This window comes from Vanellus vanellus (assembly GCF_965231255.1).
Source record: "Vanellus vanellus genome assembly, chromosome: 15".
In the NCBI taxonomy this organism is placed as follows: domain Eukaryota; kingdom Metazoa; phylum Chordata; class Aves; order Charadriiformes; family Charadriidae; genus Vanellus; species Vanellus vanellus.
The window spans coordinates 850212-862750 of NC_138920.1; the positions used below are offsets into that span (position 1 = coordinate 850212).

The 12539-nt window shown below is 49.9% G+C and overlaps 2 protein-coding genes across 2 annotated transcripts in view; both read left to right on the forward strand.

The window, feature by feature from the left end:
• Positions 1 to 5781, forward strand: part of CPNE1 (copine 1) — a 45684-nt gene extending 39903 nt beyond the window's left edge. Inside the window, exons 12-16 of the mRNA XM_082491262.1 lie at positions 42 to 96; positions 176 to 227; positions 1590 to 1723; positions 3532 to 3768; positions 4536 to 5781. Coding sequence (XP_082347388.1) covers positions 42 to 96; positions 176 to 227; positions 1590 to 1723; positions 3532 to 3768; positions 4536 to 4652 — 595 coding nt within the window. The 3' untranslated portion in view covers positions 4653 to 5781. The remainder of the gene's footprint in view (positions 1 to 41; positions 97 to 175; positions 228 to 1589; positions 1724 to 3531; positions 3769 to 4535) is intronic.
• Positions 5782 to 9131: 3350 nt separating this feature from the next.
• Positions 9132 to 12539, forward strand: part of LOC309678079 (fer-1-like protein 4) — a 40794-nt gene continuing 37386 nt past the window's right edge. The window contains exons 1-4 of the mRNA XM_082491010.1: positions 9132 to 9280; positions 9372 to 9427; positions 10074 to 10162; positions 12253 to 12352. Coding sequence (XP_082347136.1) covers positions 9202 to 9280; positions 9372 to 9427; positions 10074 to 10162; positions 12253 to 12352 — 324 coding nt within the window. The 5' untranslated portion in view covers positions 9132 to 9201. The remainder of the gene's footprint in view (positions 9281 to 9371; positions 9428 to 10073; positions 10163 to 12252; positions 12353 to 12539) is intronic.

Below are 12539 nucleotides of genomic sequence, written 5' to 3' on the forward strand. Positions count from 1 at the left end.
ACTGCTCTTTCTCATTTCTTATTGTTGCCCTTTCTCTCCAGGGACAAGCTGTTTCCTGCGTTTGGGTTTGGAGCTCAGATTCCTCCTAGCTGGCAGGTAGGGCCTTCACAACGCTGGGCGGTTGCTCTGTCCCTGTCTGCGTTCCCTAACTGTTCGTAATGTCTCCCTTTCCTAGGTGTCTCATGAGTTTCCTTTGAACTTCAACCCCAGCAACCCTTATTGTCAAGGTGAGGACACCTCTTTATTAATATTTCACTGAGAGGGACAGATGTTTGAAGTGTTGCATTTCTTTCATAACTGGTGAAAAACAGATGTAGCACCAAGACACGCAGCAAACTAGATTTACTCTCACTGGGATGCTGACAAGAGTGGATGTGTGTTGATGCGGACTTCTGTGTGGTCTACATAAGCTCCAGTGAAGGGGTCTAGATTTAACTTGATTGGTAGTTTGTGCTGAAATTTTTGTTGCTGCAACTTGGGTACTTCTGGTATGTCATAGGTAGCAGTGGTTTCAGATCAGCAATGTGCCTGTGCTAGTCATGCTTCCAGACCATCTGCTAAGGCTGTTTTAGAGACCATCGTTGCTTCATCAGCAACACGTTTGTGTTTGAATGTTATCTTTTAAAGGGTTGTCTTAAAAGCTTATTTTCTTTATAGCTATCTTCTTTAGTGGAGGTGGTTTCAGCTGTTTTTAGTGGCTGCTCTCTAAGATGGACTAAGAACCGTTTCAGCATGCAGTGACACAGAATTGTTCTTGAACAAGCATTTTTAACTCAGTTCGGTTTTTCTCTCTGGTCTCAGGCCAACAAAAAATGGAATCTGAGTTTCAGTGTTAAAATCCAAGCATTTCCTTGGTTAGTTCGGCATTGTCTGCCTCATTGGGATCTGTGTCTTTGCTCTTTAAGGGTCCCTGTGCAGTAGTTTTGAGAGGTACTGCACTAAAACCTGCATGGTGGACAATGCAAGCAGCAGTGGCAAGTGAAGCTACATTGATACAAGCCCGGAATAGGCCAATTTAGATGGATCCACAGAAGAACATGCGCCATTTAAAATCAGACTTTAAAAACTTTTGTTTAGTTAACCTGAGAAAAGCTTCTTGCATAGGAAAAGCCTTAGGGATTGCTGTTTCTGTTACAGAAATGTTTGAATCCTGAATCAGGGATTGTGGTCGATGTGTCACACAAGGAAAATGAAAAGTCACTGTTCCAGAGAGCTTCTGACCTTGTTGTCTAATCAGACTATAAGCAATGAAACAAAACAAATTGGATAACAAGGTAGTCATCAGCGTGCCTTCACTGGATTATTTTTCCCACAACTTCCATGAGCTTTGTGATGTTATGGGCACAAAAGAGTGATGTGAAGAATGCAGAATGGGGGAGAAATCTGCAAATCCTCTCTCTGCAGATGTCCACTGGTTTCAGCCCTGTGCTTTGTATATTTGCTGTTATCCTGCTGCTTACTGGCCCTTTAGGAGTTCACAGCTGTGTAAGAGTTGTTATCCTTTTGCCTTACCATTTAGTAATGCTTCCAAAACAATTACTGGAGAAGTTGTGAGGCTCTTCTGGCAGCTTGCCTTCCTTGTGTTACAGGGATCCAAGGAATAGTGGATGCCTACCGCCAGATCCTGCCTCAGATCCGACTCTACGGGCCAACCAATTTCTCTCCTATTATAAACCACGTGGCAAGATTTGCAGCGCACTCGGCACAACAAGGAACTGCTTCAGTGAGTGCATGTCCTTTTCTGCAAATCTGCACTGGGTTGGTGTTTCTGTTTCCTGTGTTCATGATGGGATAGAATGGAATGGTAAAGTGCTGTTCTCTTCCTTCCTCAAGATACCAAGTTTGGTCCTCTCCTACCAGCCTACAGAGAGGCTGTTGGTACTCTCTTGGTACACATTGATATGAACCTCTACTTGGCAGACATTGACACTAGTTTCCATTGTTCAAGCGATATTTATTTATCTTTTTCACACTTTGCTGGCATTGTACTTACTATTGAAGTATACAGGGGTGCTGTGTTGGCTTTTAGACCAGTTGGACTCTGTCAGCAGTTGCCTCACGCTCTTGCCAAGCTCCATCACCTGTAGGGAATGCATACAGTATAGAGGGGCCCCTAAGTATTTTATTCCAAACAATTTTGCTCCCAAGAACCTACAAAAAAAACACCTCCAAGAAAAATATCGGAGGGCTTGACTACCCATCCCACCATGGTGATGTGCAGAATCAGGATATCTAGAGGGCCAGGTTAACAAAGGAGTCTGAGAACTGTTAAATCAGTACGCTAATTGCATTGCAGAGTATCCGTGCCACCCTAGAGTTGTGTTGCATGTCTCGTTTGTGTGCTTGTTTGGCCATGGCTGCTGTTAAAATTCAACTCAATTTCCTTAAGTTTCATTCCTTTTGCTTAAGGATGAAGGACTCATGTTTCCTGATAGATTTAACTAATTCCATTCTGACAGACCAGTCAGAATGAATTTTGATGTACACTCTGATACTTGCTTTATGGTCTAGCTCTGTCAGTATTTTTGGTTCTGCTTATGTTTGTGTGTATGTCGAATACGTTTCCCACACTGTGAGGTGCTTGGTCTAGGGACATCCGTTCCTTACATTTCTGAGGGTATTTTTTAGCCTTCCCAATATTTGGGGGAATCTTCGTATTTCTCTTTATATGTTAAATATATCTACTTTTTCTTATAGATGAAAAACTAAACTATTTAAATAAAGAATCTTTCAGTAATGGGGTACAACTGTAGTAACACTTGTGTTAACTGGGATTTGGAATTGGAAGTTCAGTTTTATTTTCATTGTGTGTGTCACTTTTTGTTTTCGTTTTAATTCTGTAGATAGCTGCTATAAAAAAAACAGTTGCTCATTTCAGAACCAGGTACTAAAACTTAGCCTCTGGAAAAGGAAGGAAATTTTAAGCTCTTTACCATGCTAATGTGTTGGTTTGAGGTATTTTTCTTCTTTCTAGAAAAGCTCCTGTATTCTTCCCCTCTTGTTATCTCTAGAGTGTCTTTGTATCATGACATTTGACGTATTGTCAAAACACTGCTGTGCTTTGAGATTTCTAATACTTAAGACTTAAATTATTGGTAACTGAAAAGAAGACTTGTCGAGTTACACTCCAGGGATATTAAATTTAAAACTTAAAAAATTAAATTTAAATTAAACTTCGGCCTTTTTGAGATGTCAATGAGTAAAGCAGCATTCATCAGTGAAGTCTGTATGCAGCTTTGTTGATTTAGTAACACTTTGCCCATCTCTAGTACTTTCTGTCGATTAATGTACTTGTTCTTTATAAATTGAATTACTAATTTTCTAGTACAGAGGGAATCTGAAGTGCACAATGAGTGGTGTTACGCATATGAAAAAATGGAACTAAACATAAGTTTCTTTAATGTTCTGGTTTTGTCTTATCCACAGCACCACCTGATTTCTTTCTTAGAATAAGAAATTGCTCCATTTGCTTTCAGTGATGTGAGCTTTAGTGTTGAACTCCCTAACTGGGTGCTTTCTAATGTTTTTCAGCAATACTTTATCTTGCTGATCATCACAGATGGTGAGATCACTGACCTGGACCAAACTAGGCAAGCGATAGTTAATGCCTCAAAGCTACCGATGTCCATCATTATTGTTGGAGTTGGTGAAGCTGATTTCAAAGCAATGGAGTTCCTTGACGGAGACAACGGTGTCCTGAAGTCCCCGACAGGAGAGCCAGCTGCACGAGACATTGTCCAGTTTGTGCCTTTCCGACAGTTCAAAAACGTAAGTTGTCTTTAACTTTAGAAGAGTCCTGGTTCCAGTATATATGCAGATATTACATCTTAAAGATGAGCATGGGTCCAGAGAAGGCAGCAAGCTGCATGCTCAAAGTGCTGTCCAAGCCACTTGTTCCCAGTGAGAGCTGAGATGTTTGCCTGTGTGTTCGAAACTGTGTGCCTTGTCACAGCTCTTTTGTAGCTTTCCTTAGAGATTTAGTATATGATCTCTTGGCTATTACAGCATTAAAGGAGTAAAGGAGATGTTTTCTCTCCTGGGATGCCAACATTCAGGCAAGGAAATGAGATCATATTATCAGTCTGGGATGTTGAGTCCCATGAGTGATTTAAGATAAGTCTTCCCCTCTGTTGAATGCAGCGTTGAATGCTGTCGTTCCCCAGCTCCTGCCTACTTCCACGATTGGCACTAGCATTCATGCCTGTTGCACAGTGAATTGGGATGAAGAGTGGAGTCAAATGAAAACTCAGAATAAGAGAAATTGCTAGTGGCTGGGGCAGCTTCACACGCAGATTAGGGCCATACAAAGGCTGTGTGAGCCTGGCCTTGAGGTGATGGCAGTGCAGGGGTGGGAACAAATGATTTCCATCAGCAGTACTCACTGAGACTGACTGGAAGTGCTCCTGAAACTGCAGCAAGGAACTCTTGAAATAGAGAGTGAGATGTGGCAGGTGGGGGGCTGTGCTCTGAATCCCTCACTGGGCTGAAAGTCCTTTCTCTGCAGTATTTCTGATTTATTCTCCCTGTTCTTGCAGGCTCCCCGGGAAGCGCTTTCCCAGATGGTTCTGGCTGAAGTGCCTAAGCAGCTGGTGTCATACTATAAATGGCAGGGATGGCCACCTGTGAAACTGCCGGAAATAAAGAAGATGTAGATTGCAGCCTGACCCTGGCCACCTGTGTCAGGGGGGTGAAGAGAGCTGTCTGCAACCACACTCTCCCTTGTCCACTGTGGGTGCGCAGTGTCTCAAGTTCGTACCATTCACACTCTTACCTGCTTGTGCTCTGTGTCTTTGATCTTTCCTGTTCCTAATCGGAAGGAATGCAAGTATGGAAAAATCACAACTACTGGCAGGTTTTGTCACAGAAAAACAGACCTTGTTGGTTTTCCACCTTGCAACAGTGACATGTCGTACCACGCATCATTGCTTAACATGGCCCATCCGCTGCTTGGTGTCAGCATGGGCATGTGCACTGAGCTGCTCATGCAGCACTGCTTCAGTGCTGAGTTTGGTAGGAGGATTATTGCAATTGTGCTTGCTGTAATGATACTTACCGTGTCTTCCTTGGTAGGGGATTTTTCCTTCTATCAAGCTGCCTTGGGAATGGGGACCCTTCTGTCCTCGTTGGTACCAAGGTCTGTTGGTTGGATGCCTGAGGTAGTTTCTGTTGTGCCTTCATAAAGTGCCAGTATATTTTTATATGTAGAAGTTTATTTTTAAGTTTCAGTGACCATGCTTTGCAGTCGTCTTTTTAATCACATTTTTCTATTAGCAAAATTTGCTTCTGTGATGGCCTCTTGCTTGGAGCCATTGTTGCAATTTAAGAACACTGCACTTTGCTTATGGGGGGGGGGTAAAGGGGAGGATTAATGAGGATTAATCATTAAGTAATCATGGGTGGGGTGGGATTAATGAGTCACATTAATGTGACTTTCAAAATCCAGCAACTGGAAACATTGAAATAAAGATGCTTTGAGTGATTCCTTTGTGTCACAGAAGTTAGGAAACAAAGAACTATCTGTGGAACGAAGAGGTGCTTGCTTGTCCTCAGAGGTGTGAAGTGTCTGGGGACAATGTGGTCTGGGGACAAGAACAGGCACATGAGAGCAAAGCACAATTGTTTGGAGAGACTGGAGTTGATAGTTCATTTCAAAATAGAGATAAAGAAACTTGGGCTTGTCATTGCACTACAAGCGGTCATCGCTTTCAGTTCCATAAATAAATAAACTGCTTTGACATACATAACATGTCTGGACTCTCCTTTCTGAGCTTTTCCTTTTGATCTCCAGCAATGTGGATGGTTTGGTTTATGGAAGGTCTTTGCTATAGCGCTAGTCTGGTGGTGATTCAGCATCTGAGCTAGTCTAGGTTGAGTGTGATCAGCTGCAAAAGCAGAGCAAGTTGTCCATCATCATTAGTTTTGTTACCTGATAATCACTAAGACTGCTGAATGTGTATCCTGCAGCCCTGTCCTGCAGTAGGATGAGCTGTTTCTTTACTGTGAAATTATGAAAGAACTTGTGTGTTCTACCAGGTAAACCAGGAAATGGTGAGAATATGTTGGAAGACTGCCCTGGTGATTCAGGCTATGAAACTGGTAGGTTACAAGCCTGTGTGAAAGCAGAACCTGGGTGTGAATCCATGTTCTCAACTAGACTAGTTGTAGTAGATAGTATCTGCCACCAAACTAGTACAGAGCTTGTGCTTGAAGGGTTGTGGGTCTAGGACCCATCTTTGCTACTGAGCAAAGATGAATTTGTGCTAGTTTTTAATTCAAACCTAGTTTTGACCACGATGTGTTCTCCCAGGTTCCACAGGCAGCAGGGCTGTCTCTCCTGAAATACTCCGTCATCTAGCCTGTGGCAGCAAATTTTCTTGCACTTAGATTCTTGAAGGAAACCAGGCAACCTCTCTTCTTGAGTGGCTGCCTTAACCAAAGTGTGTTATAAGTGTGGAAGAGAGGGAGGAAAACTTCCAAGTCTTCTCTGAGAAACTGCACTGTGGTTGAGAGCATCCTTTACTCGTGTTTTCAGTTGCTTACAACCTGTAGGCAGAGTTCTCCTTCCCTGTATTACGCATACAGGAAACCTAAGGCTGGTTTTTGTGTGTGTGTATCCTTTTTTTTCTTTTTAATAAAGTGTTCTTTAAAGAATATTTACAGCAGTAGTTCTGAAGGCTCACCAGTCCCTTGTTTGGACCAAGAAATACCGGTGGCAGTGTGTGGTGCTTGGCTTCAGTGAATGTTTTTTTTGGCAAGATGTCAGAAGCACGTTGGGACTTTCCTTTGCTCCGGTAGAAGATGGGCTCTGAGGCAGTAGAATGCGTAGTGGGAAATCCATTTCACCTCTCCTCTTCAAACCTCTGCCAGTTCCCACTCAAAAGGAAGAGAGTGAATCCTCCGCCTCTCTGCGCTGGCTGTGAGGAGTGGAGTCACTGTGTTCTGCAGCTAGCTGAGGTGTCTCCAGGTGCTAGACTCGACGGTAGGAGAGACCTTCCCTGTTTTGGGTAGGAAGAGGCTAAGATGTGCAATAGGCAGGTCTGAGGAAGTTCTTCTCCCTGCAGGAGCAGAGGAGAATTTGGAGGAGACGCTGTTTACTTGTAGGTAAGTGGCTGAAACTTGAACAAGCAAAGGGACAGAAGTCCTGTGGTTGTCACTTGAGAACAAGAGCTTCATGGGCGTGGGCCCAGGTAAAAAGTCATGGGAGGGTCAAGCTTGGAAGCTGCTGAACCAGGATGGCATGACTTTGCCCGTTTTCTCTCATTCTTGGCTCTCCCTAGGGCTCCTGGTTTTAGAGGCAGTGAAGACGGCTGCTGGGTGCTTTGGTGAGAGGCTGGGAGCTGTCTCCTGCCTTGTGCTGCCCTGGGTGTAGCTGGAATGCAGATCTACGGCATGGTTGTCGCCTGAGGTAAATGAGAGCTCGGGTTTGAGCTCAGGTTTTCTTCCTCAGGAGGACGTGCTTTTCTTGCCCAGTGCTGGTGCACACTCTGTTGTCCCGGATCACGCTCTCGCTTTATCTACAGTAAACATGGGGAACACCCCAGAAGTCTTTATTCTGGCCTTGGCAGAGATCAAGCACAGCACCCTTGTACTTGCGGTCCCCAAAGGTATTTCAGCCTCAGTCAGGGCTTTGTGTAAGTCAAGAGCTATTGCATGTGGGAGATCATCGGGAAGGGTTCCTCTTGCTCATAGGACACCTGGCAATAACTACTGGTGACATTTCATGCCAGGCTATGCCATCCCCCTTCTTTGCCCAGACAGATGATTGGGCTAAGGGCCCTACCTGGGGTCTAAAATGTTTGTTTCCCCCAGGGCCTGTTTCACCAAAACTGAGGCACTGTCTTCAGGTGAATGCAAGCGATATGACCGCTCCAGGTGTTTAAGGAAGCCACATGAACTCCACTGGGAGATGATGGCTTTTGATCAGCTTTAAGCAGATACTGGATCCACCCATCAGTGGTCTGAATGTTTCACTGAATAGTCGAAATTGATCCCTTACCCCCCTCCAGCCATGACTGGGTGTGGGGTCAGTGCACTGAGCTTTCTGTGCTGCCCTAAATTGATGGGCTCCTCATTTGGCTTCACAAAAGTGGTGCCAAATGCTGCTGGCCTGCTCTCTTCTGTTGCTGCACCATGAAGTGGCGTCCTCCCCATCGGGGCTGGTCTCCCCTGCCACTGGTGCCGCTTTCCTGGCGCTCCAGGAAGCTCTTGTGTTAACAGGGAAACGAAGGGAATAGCCGCAGGGCTTGCTTGGAAGCAGCCTGGCATCGCACGGGCACGATTCATTCCTCGGTGTTTGCAGAGCTGGATTAGCCACCCTGCGTGGGTGCAGGCGCTGAGTGCTGAGCGGGAGAGCCAGACCCCCAGGAGAAGAAATGCTCTCCAAATCCTGCTGAGCTCACGATTGTATGATTGCTTTAATCTGGCTTGAATCTGCGGGCCAGAAGGGCTCCAGCATCCCTCGTTTACCAGTTCTGGTGCAGGTACAGCTGGCTCCCGGCACGATGTGCCCCAGCTCTCCCTGCGGCGCTGCTCCCCCGCTCTCCCCGCCTCTCGGTGCTCGTCTCTGTCCCGCAGAGAGCTGGCAGCCGGGCTGCAGCCTGTCCCTCTGCACCCTCCTCCTCCTCCTCCGAGGGCTGCGAGCGGCCCGGCTGCCCCCCGCTCCCCTCCCTGTTCGCTTTTGGAGGGCTTTAACCACAGCAGCTGTGACTTCGTGCTGGAGGCGCCGCAGCGCTGCGGTGGCCGAGGGCAGAGCCTGGCTCCCGCCCTCGCCTCAGGGATCAGCCCGGCGGCCCCCAGTCCCGCCTTTGGAAGCCCTCGACCCCCTCCAGGCTATCGGGGCTGCCCTGGAGCGTGGCCGTGTGGCGGCCTCCGCGGGGGCGGGGATTTTCCCTTCTCCCCCCGTTCCCAGCCCTGGAATGGCATCCCCCTCCCCCCGGGGCCTGTGCTCCCCGCCTCAGGGCTGCCGCACGCTGCCGTCGGGGTCTGCCCGCCGCGGTCGCCCGAGCGGGGCCGCTGGCAGCCCCTGCCGGACCCAGCCCGCCGCGCCTGGGCTGAGGGAGGCGGCGCAGCCGGCCCCCCCCCGCTCCCCCGTGCGTGCTTCGGCGGGGCCGGTGGGGCGGGGACCGGGCGGCCGAACCGGCCGGGCCGGTCGCGGCTAAGTCACATCGGGCCGAGCGGGGCCGCGCTGTCCGCACCGGCTCCATGGCGCTCAGCGTCGGCGTCCGGCGGCTCTCCGGGCTACCGGGCCGCGGCGAGCGGCAGGTGCAGCTCGGCTTCCGAGGTGGGCCCCGGCGGGGACGGGGTCTGCCTTCCCCCCGGCGGGCGGCCCGTGCTGCCCCGCCGGCGCCTCACGCCTGCACTCTCCTTCCCAGGCTTCACCCAGAAGACGAGGAAGATCCGCTGCGGCCCGGAGGCCGCCTTCGGGGAGGTGAGGGCAAACCGGCGGGGCGGGCGGAGCAGCGGGGCTCCCCGCGGGTGTCGTCGGGGGGACGGGGACGGGACACGGCAGCGTCGCGGCCGGTACCCCGCGGGGCGGGCCCGGGCCCGGGGCCCCTCCGTCCTGGCGCCCGCCTTCCCCCCTCCGCTCCCCGCGGCGGTCCGCACGTCGCTCGTCTCCGGCCCGTCCGGCCGCCGCTGCCGCCTGGGGCGGGGGGGAGGCGCCTCTTCCTCTGGCAGTTTGCTGTCAGGTGAACCGCAGCCTCCGGCACAGCTTCGCCACGACCTCCCTGCCCCGGGTGAGCTCTTCTCCCCGAGCACCTCTGCTCCTCCCCGCACCCCATCTCACCCCCCGGCCCGCCAGCAGGCACGAGCATCCTCCTCCTTCCAGAGCGACGACGACACTCCGGCTTCTTTACTCTGTGCTGCTGGAGGGGCCCTGGCTCCCCTCCCCATCCTTCCTCCATTCCCAGCTCCAGGGTCTGCCCTGGCCAGCAGGAACGTGACTTCCCACTGCAGCAGCTTTTTATCACGCTCGTTGGTTCCGTCGCCTCGCAGAGGAGATCAAGCAGCCACCAAACATGGGAAAGCGTGGCTGGGAATGAATTGTCATCTCTTCCTGCTCCGTTTGTTCGTAGCTCTTTCGCTGGCCTCACTACGGGAAGCTCGTCATGGGGGAAATGCTGTCCGTTAAGGTTTACAACTGCAGCAAGGTTTTCAGTAACAGGTAGGTCCTCTGGTTGTTGGGGTGACTGGCAGAGGTGGGACAGACATACTGGGCTTTAAAGTTTCTACTGGGAGAAGAACTTTTTTGTTGGAAATTTGATGGAAGGGAGATGAGCAGGGTGCGAGTTATAGAAGAGAGACGGAGCTGTTTGTTCTGGTGGGGCAGCAGTGCTGTATATGTTAAGTTAAATAAGGCTTAGTTAGATTTAATTGTGCCAGGAATAACAGAGACTACCTAAGGATCCAGGATCAGACCCCCAGGTGCGACAAAGGTAAAATAGGCCCCTAAAAAATAGAGCTGCAAAGGCAGGACTTGCAGCAGAATGGGGCCCGGCTCTCACCCTGTAGATCCACCGGGTGACCGTGACCATGCTGCACCCAAATTCAACATGCCTATCAGTGAGGAAAAGCCTGGAGCCCGTGGTAGTATGGTTTAGCCTTTAAAAAAGACAGTAATTTATATTTAAAGGATCAGCCAGAATTTAAAATGCTTCTAGGTGAGCAGTTATTCCAGCAGTTATAAAGTGCTTCGGGGAGACCTGAGAGTAGAGGTGACAGTGGTGGTGGAGGAAGCAAGGGAGCAGAGGCATGTCTTTCCAGGACCCATGAGACATGAGGATGCAGGGAAAGGTGCCAGCTCTGACAAGCAAAATGTAAGAACTGAAGGAAAATCAACAGGAACAACTTTCTAGAGGCAGTTAAGAATATAAACCTTTTCAAAGCCATCATAAGCCTGCTAGGGAGGGTGTGGAGGAAACAGTGCGATACACTTGAAAGATAAAGCCAGAGCAGAAAATGTGGCTGAACTTTGTGTCCAGTAAACTTGTGTTTACTGGGTGCTTTCCTTACGGGAGCTGAATCAGAGGAATTGACTCTGAGTGAGATGACAATAGGAACTGCTGTAGTACAAATAGATATAACAAACAGTAGCAAATCACCAGGACCTGATGGTGCTGAGCAAGGAAGTAAATGGGAAATGACTGGACTGGCACTGACAGCATCTGTCCACACACCTCCACTGCTGGGGAGTAGAGGAGTGGCAGGTGACAGGCATTACAGTTTAAAAGCCACTGGTCAGTGCACTGGGATGATCAAAAATAAATAGTGTGAAAGGACAAAAGGGAAAAAAATATTACACCACTGTATCGATCTGTGGCCTCCGAACTTCTGCGTGAGCAGCCTTTCTGTGCCAGCAGCACTGAGCTGGAAAAGCTGGAGAGGAGGGGGATGAGCGGAGAGACTCCTTCCTTGGGGGTAGGAGACCAGACAGGCTTCTGCGTCTCAGAGGAGAGGAAGGTGAGAGGGAGTGTGAGACATCAGCAGCTTGCAGCTGAAATGGAGGTGACTGGGGAATGATTTCTCCTGTCTTGGTCGCGGGCAGGCAGTGAAACGCTCCGATGGTTTCCAGCACGCAGTAGGAAGCTCTGCTTCACAGGGGGTTAGCCCGGCTGCTGGCAGAGCTGCCACGGGGAGACAGAGCCCAATGTACAAAGGGGCTCCAGACAGCAGTACCACGAGGTGGGATTAGGAGCGGCTGAATGGCATCCCGCATGCATTACCTCCACTTGCAGGGAGCCAGATGACCCTTCCCCAGGGAGAAGTCCCCTTGGAACAGATACATTTTGGCCCGACTTGCTGCAGACAACCCTGCGGGCATGGCTTTATGTCCTCTCTCTGTATTTCCTTGTGTGGAGCCTCTGCTTCCTGGTTTTGCCTGGGAAGAGTCACCCCAGCTCCGCTGGGCGCACAATCACAGGCTGGCTCCTGTGAAGCCCAGCTCTGCCAAAGGGGAGAGCTCCCTCACACTTGGGGGGAATGGGCCGGCACAAGCCTTTAGCCATCAGTGGCAGCTTGGTTGCCAGCAGCTGCTGAGGCATGACTGGGGTGGAGGCACGACCTGCTGCAGGGTGAGCGGGTCTGGGGTATTTCGGCTGCCAGACTCCCTATGGGAAGCACTGCAGCAGTTCACTGCCTTCACCACAGCTCAGAGGGGCTGTGGGCGGGAGAGCGGAGATCCTGGTACGCTCTTCCCCCAGTAGGTAGGCACTGATGCTCCATACAGTATTGCTGCAGCCTCTGGTTTTGTTCCAGGCTTCTCGGTACCCTTGTCCTCAGCCTTCAGCACCTGATGACATCTGGGAGGCTGATCCTCCGGGAGGCCCTTGTCGACAGGAACCACAGAGTCACCGGTGTAAGTCCTCCGAAGTTGGCCTAGCCATCAGCAATCAGGAAGGCTTTGTGGGAAACCTTGTGTGGCACTTCCCAAGAGGACTGGGGGCTGAGGCGGAGTCCAGGGTGCTGCTCCGAGCCTGGGAGTGCTGTGGCGTTTGTGCCCTCTCTGCACAGGGATGCAGCCACTTTACACCCCTCAAGTGGTT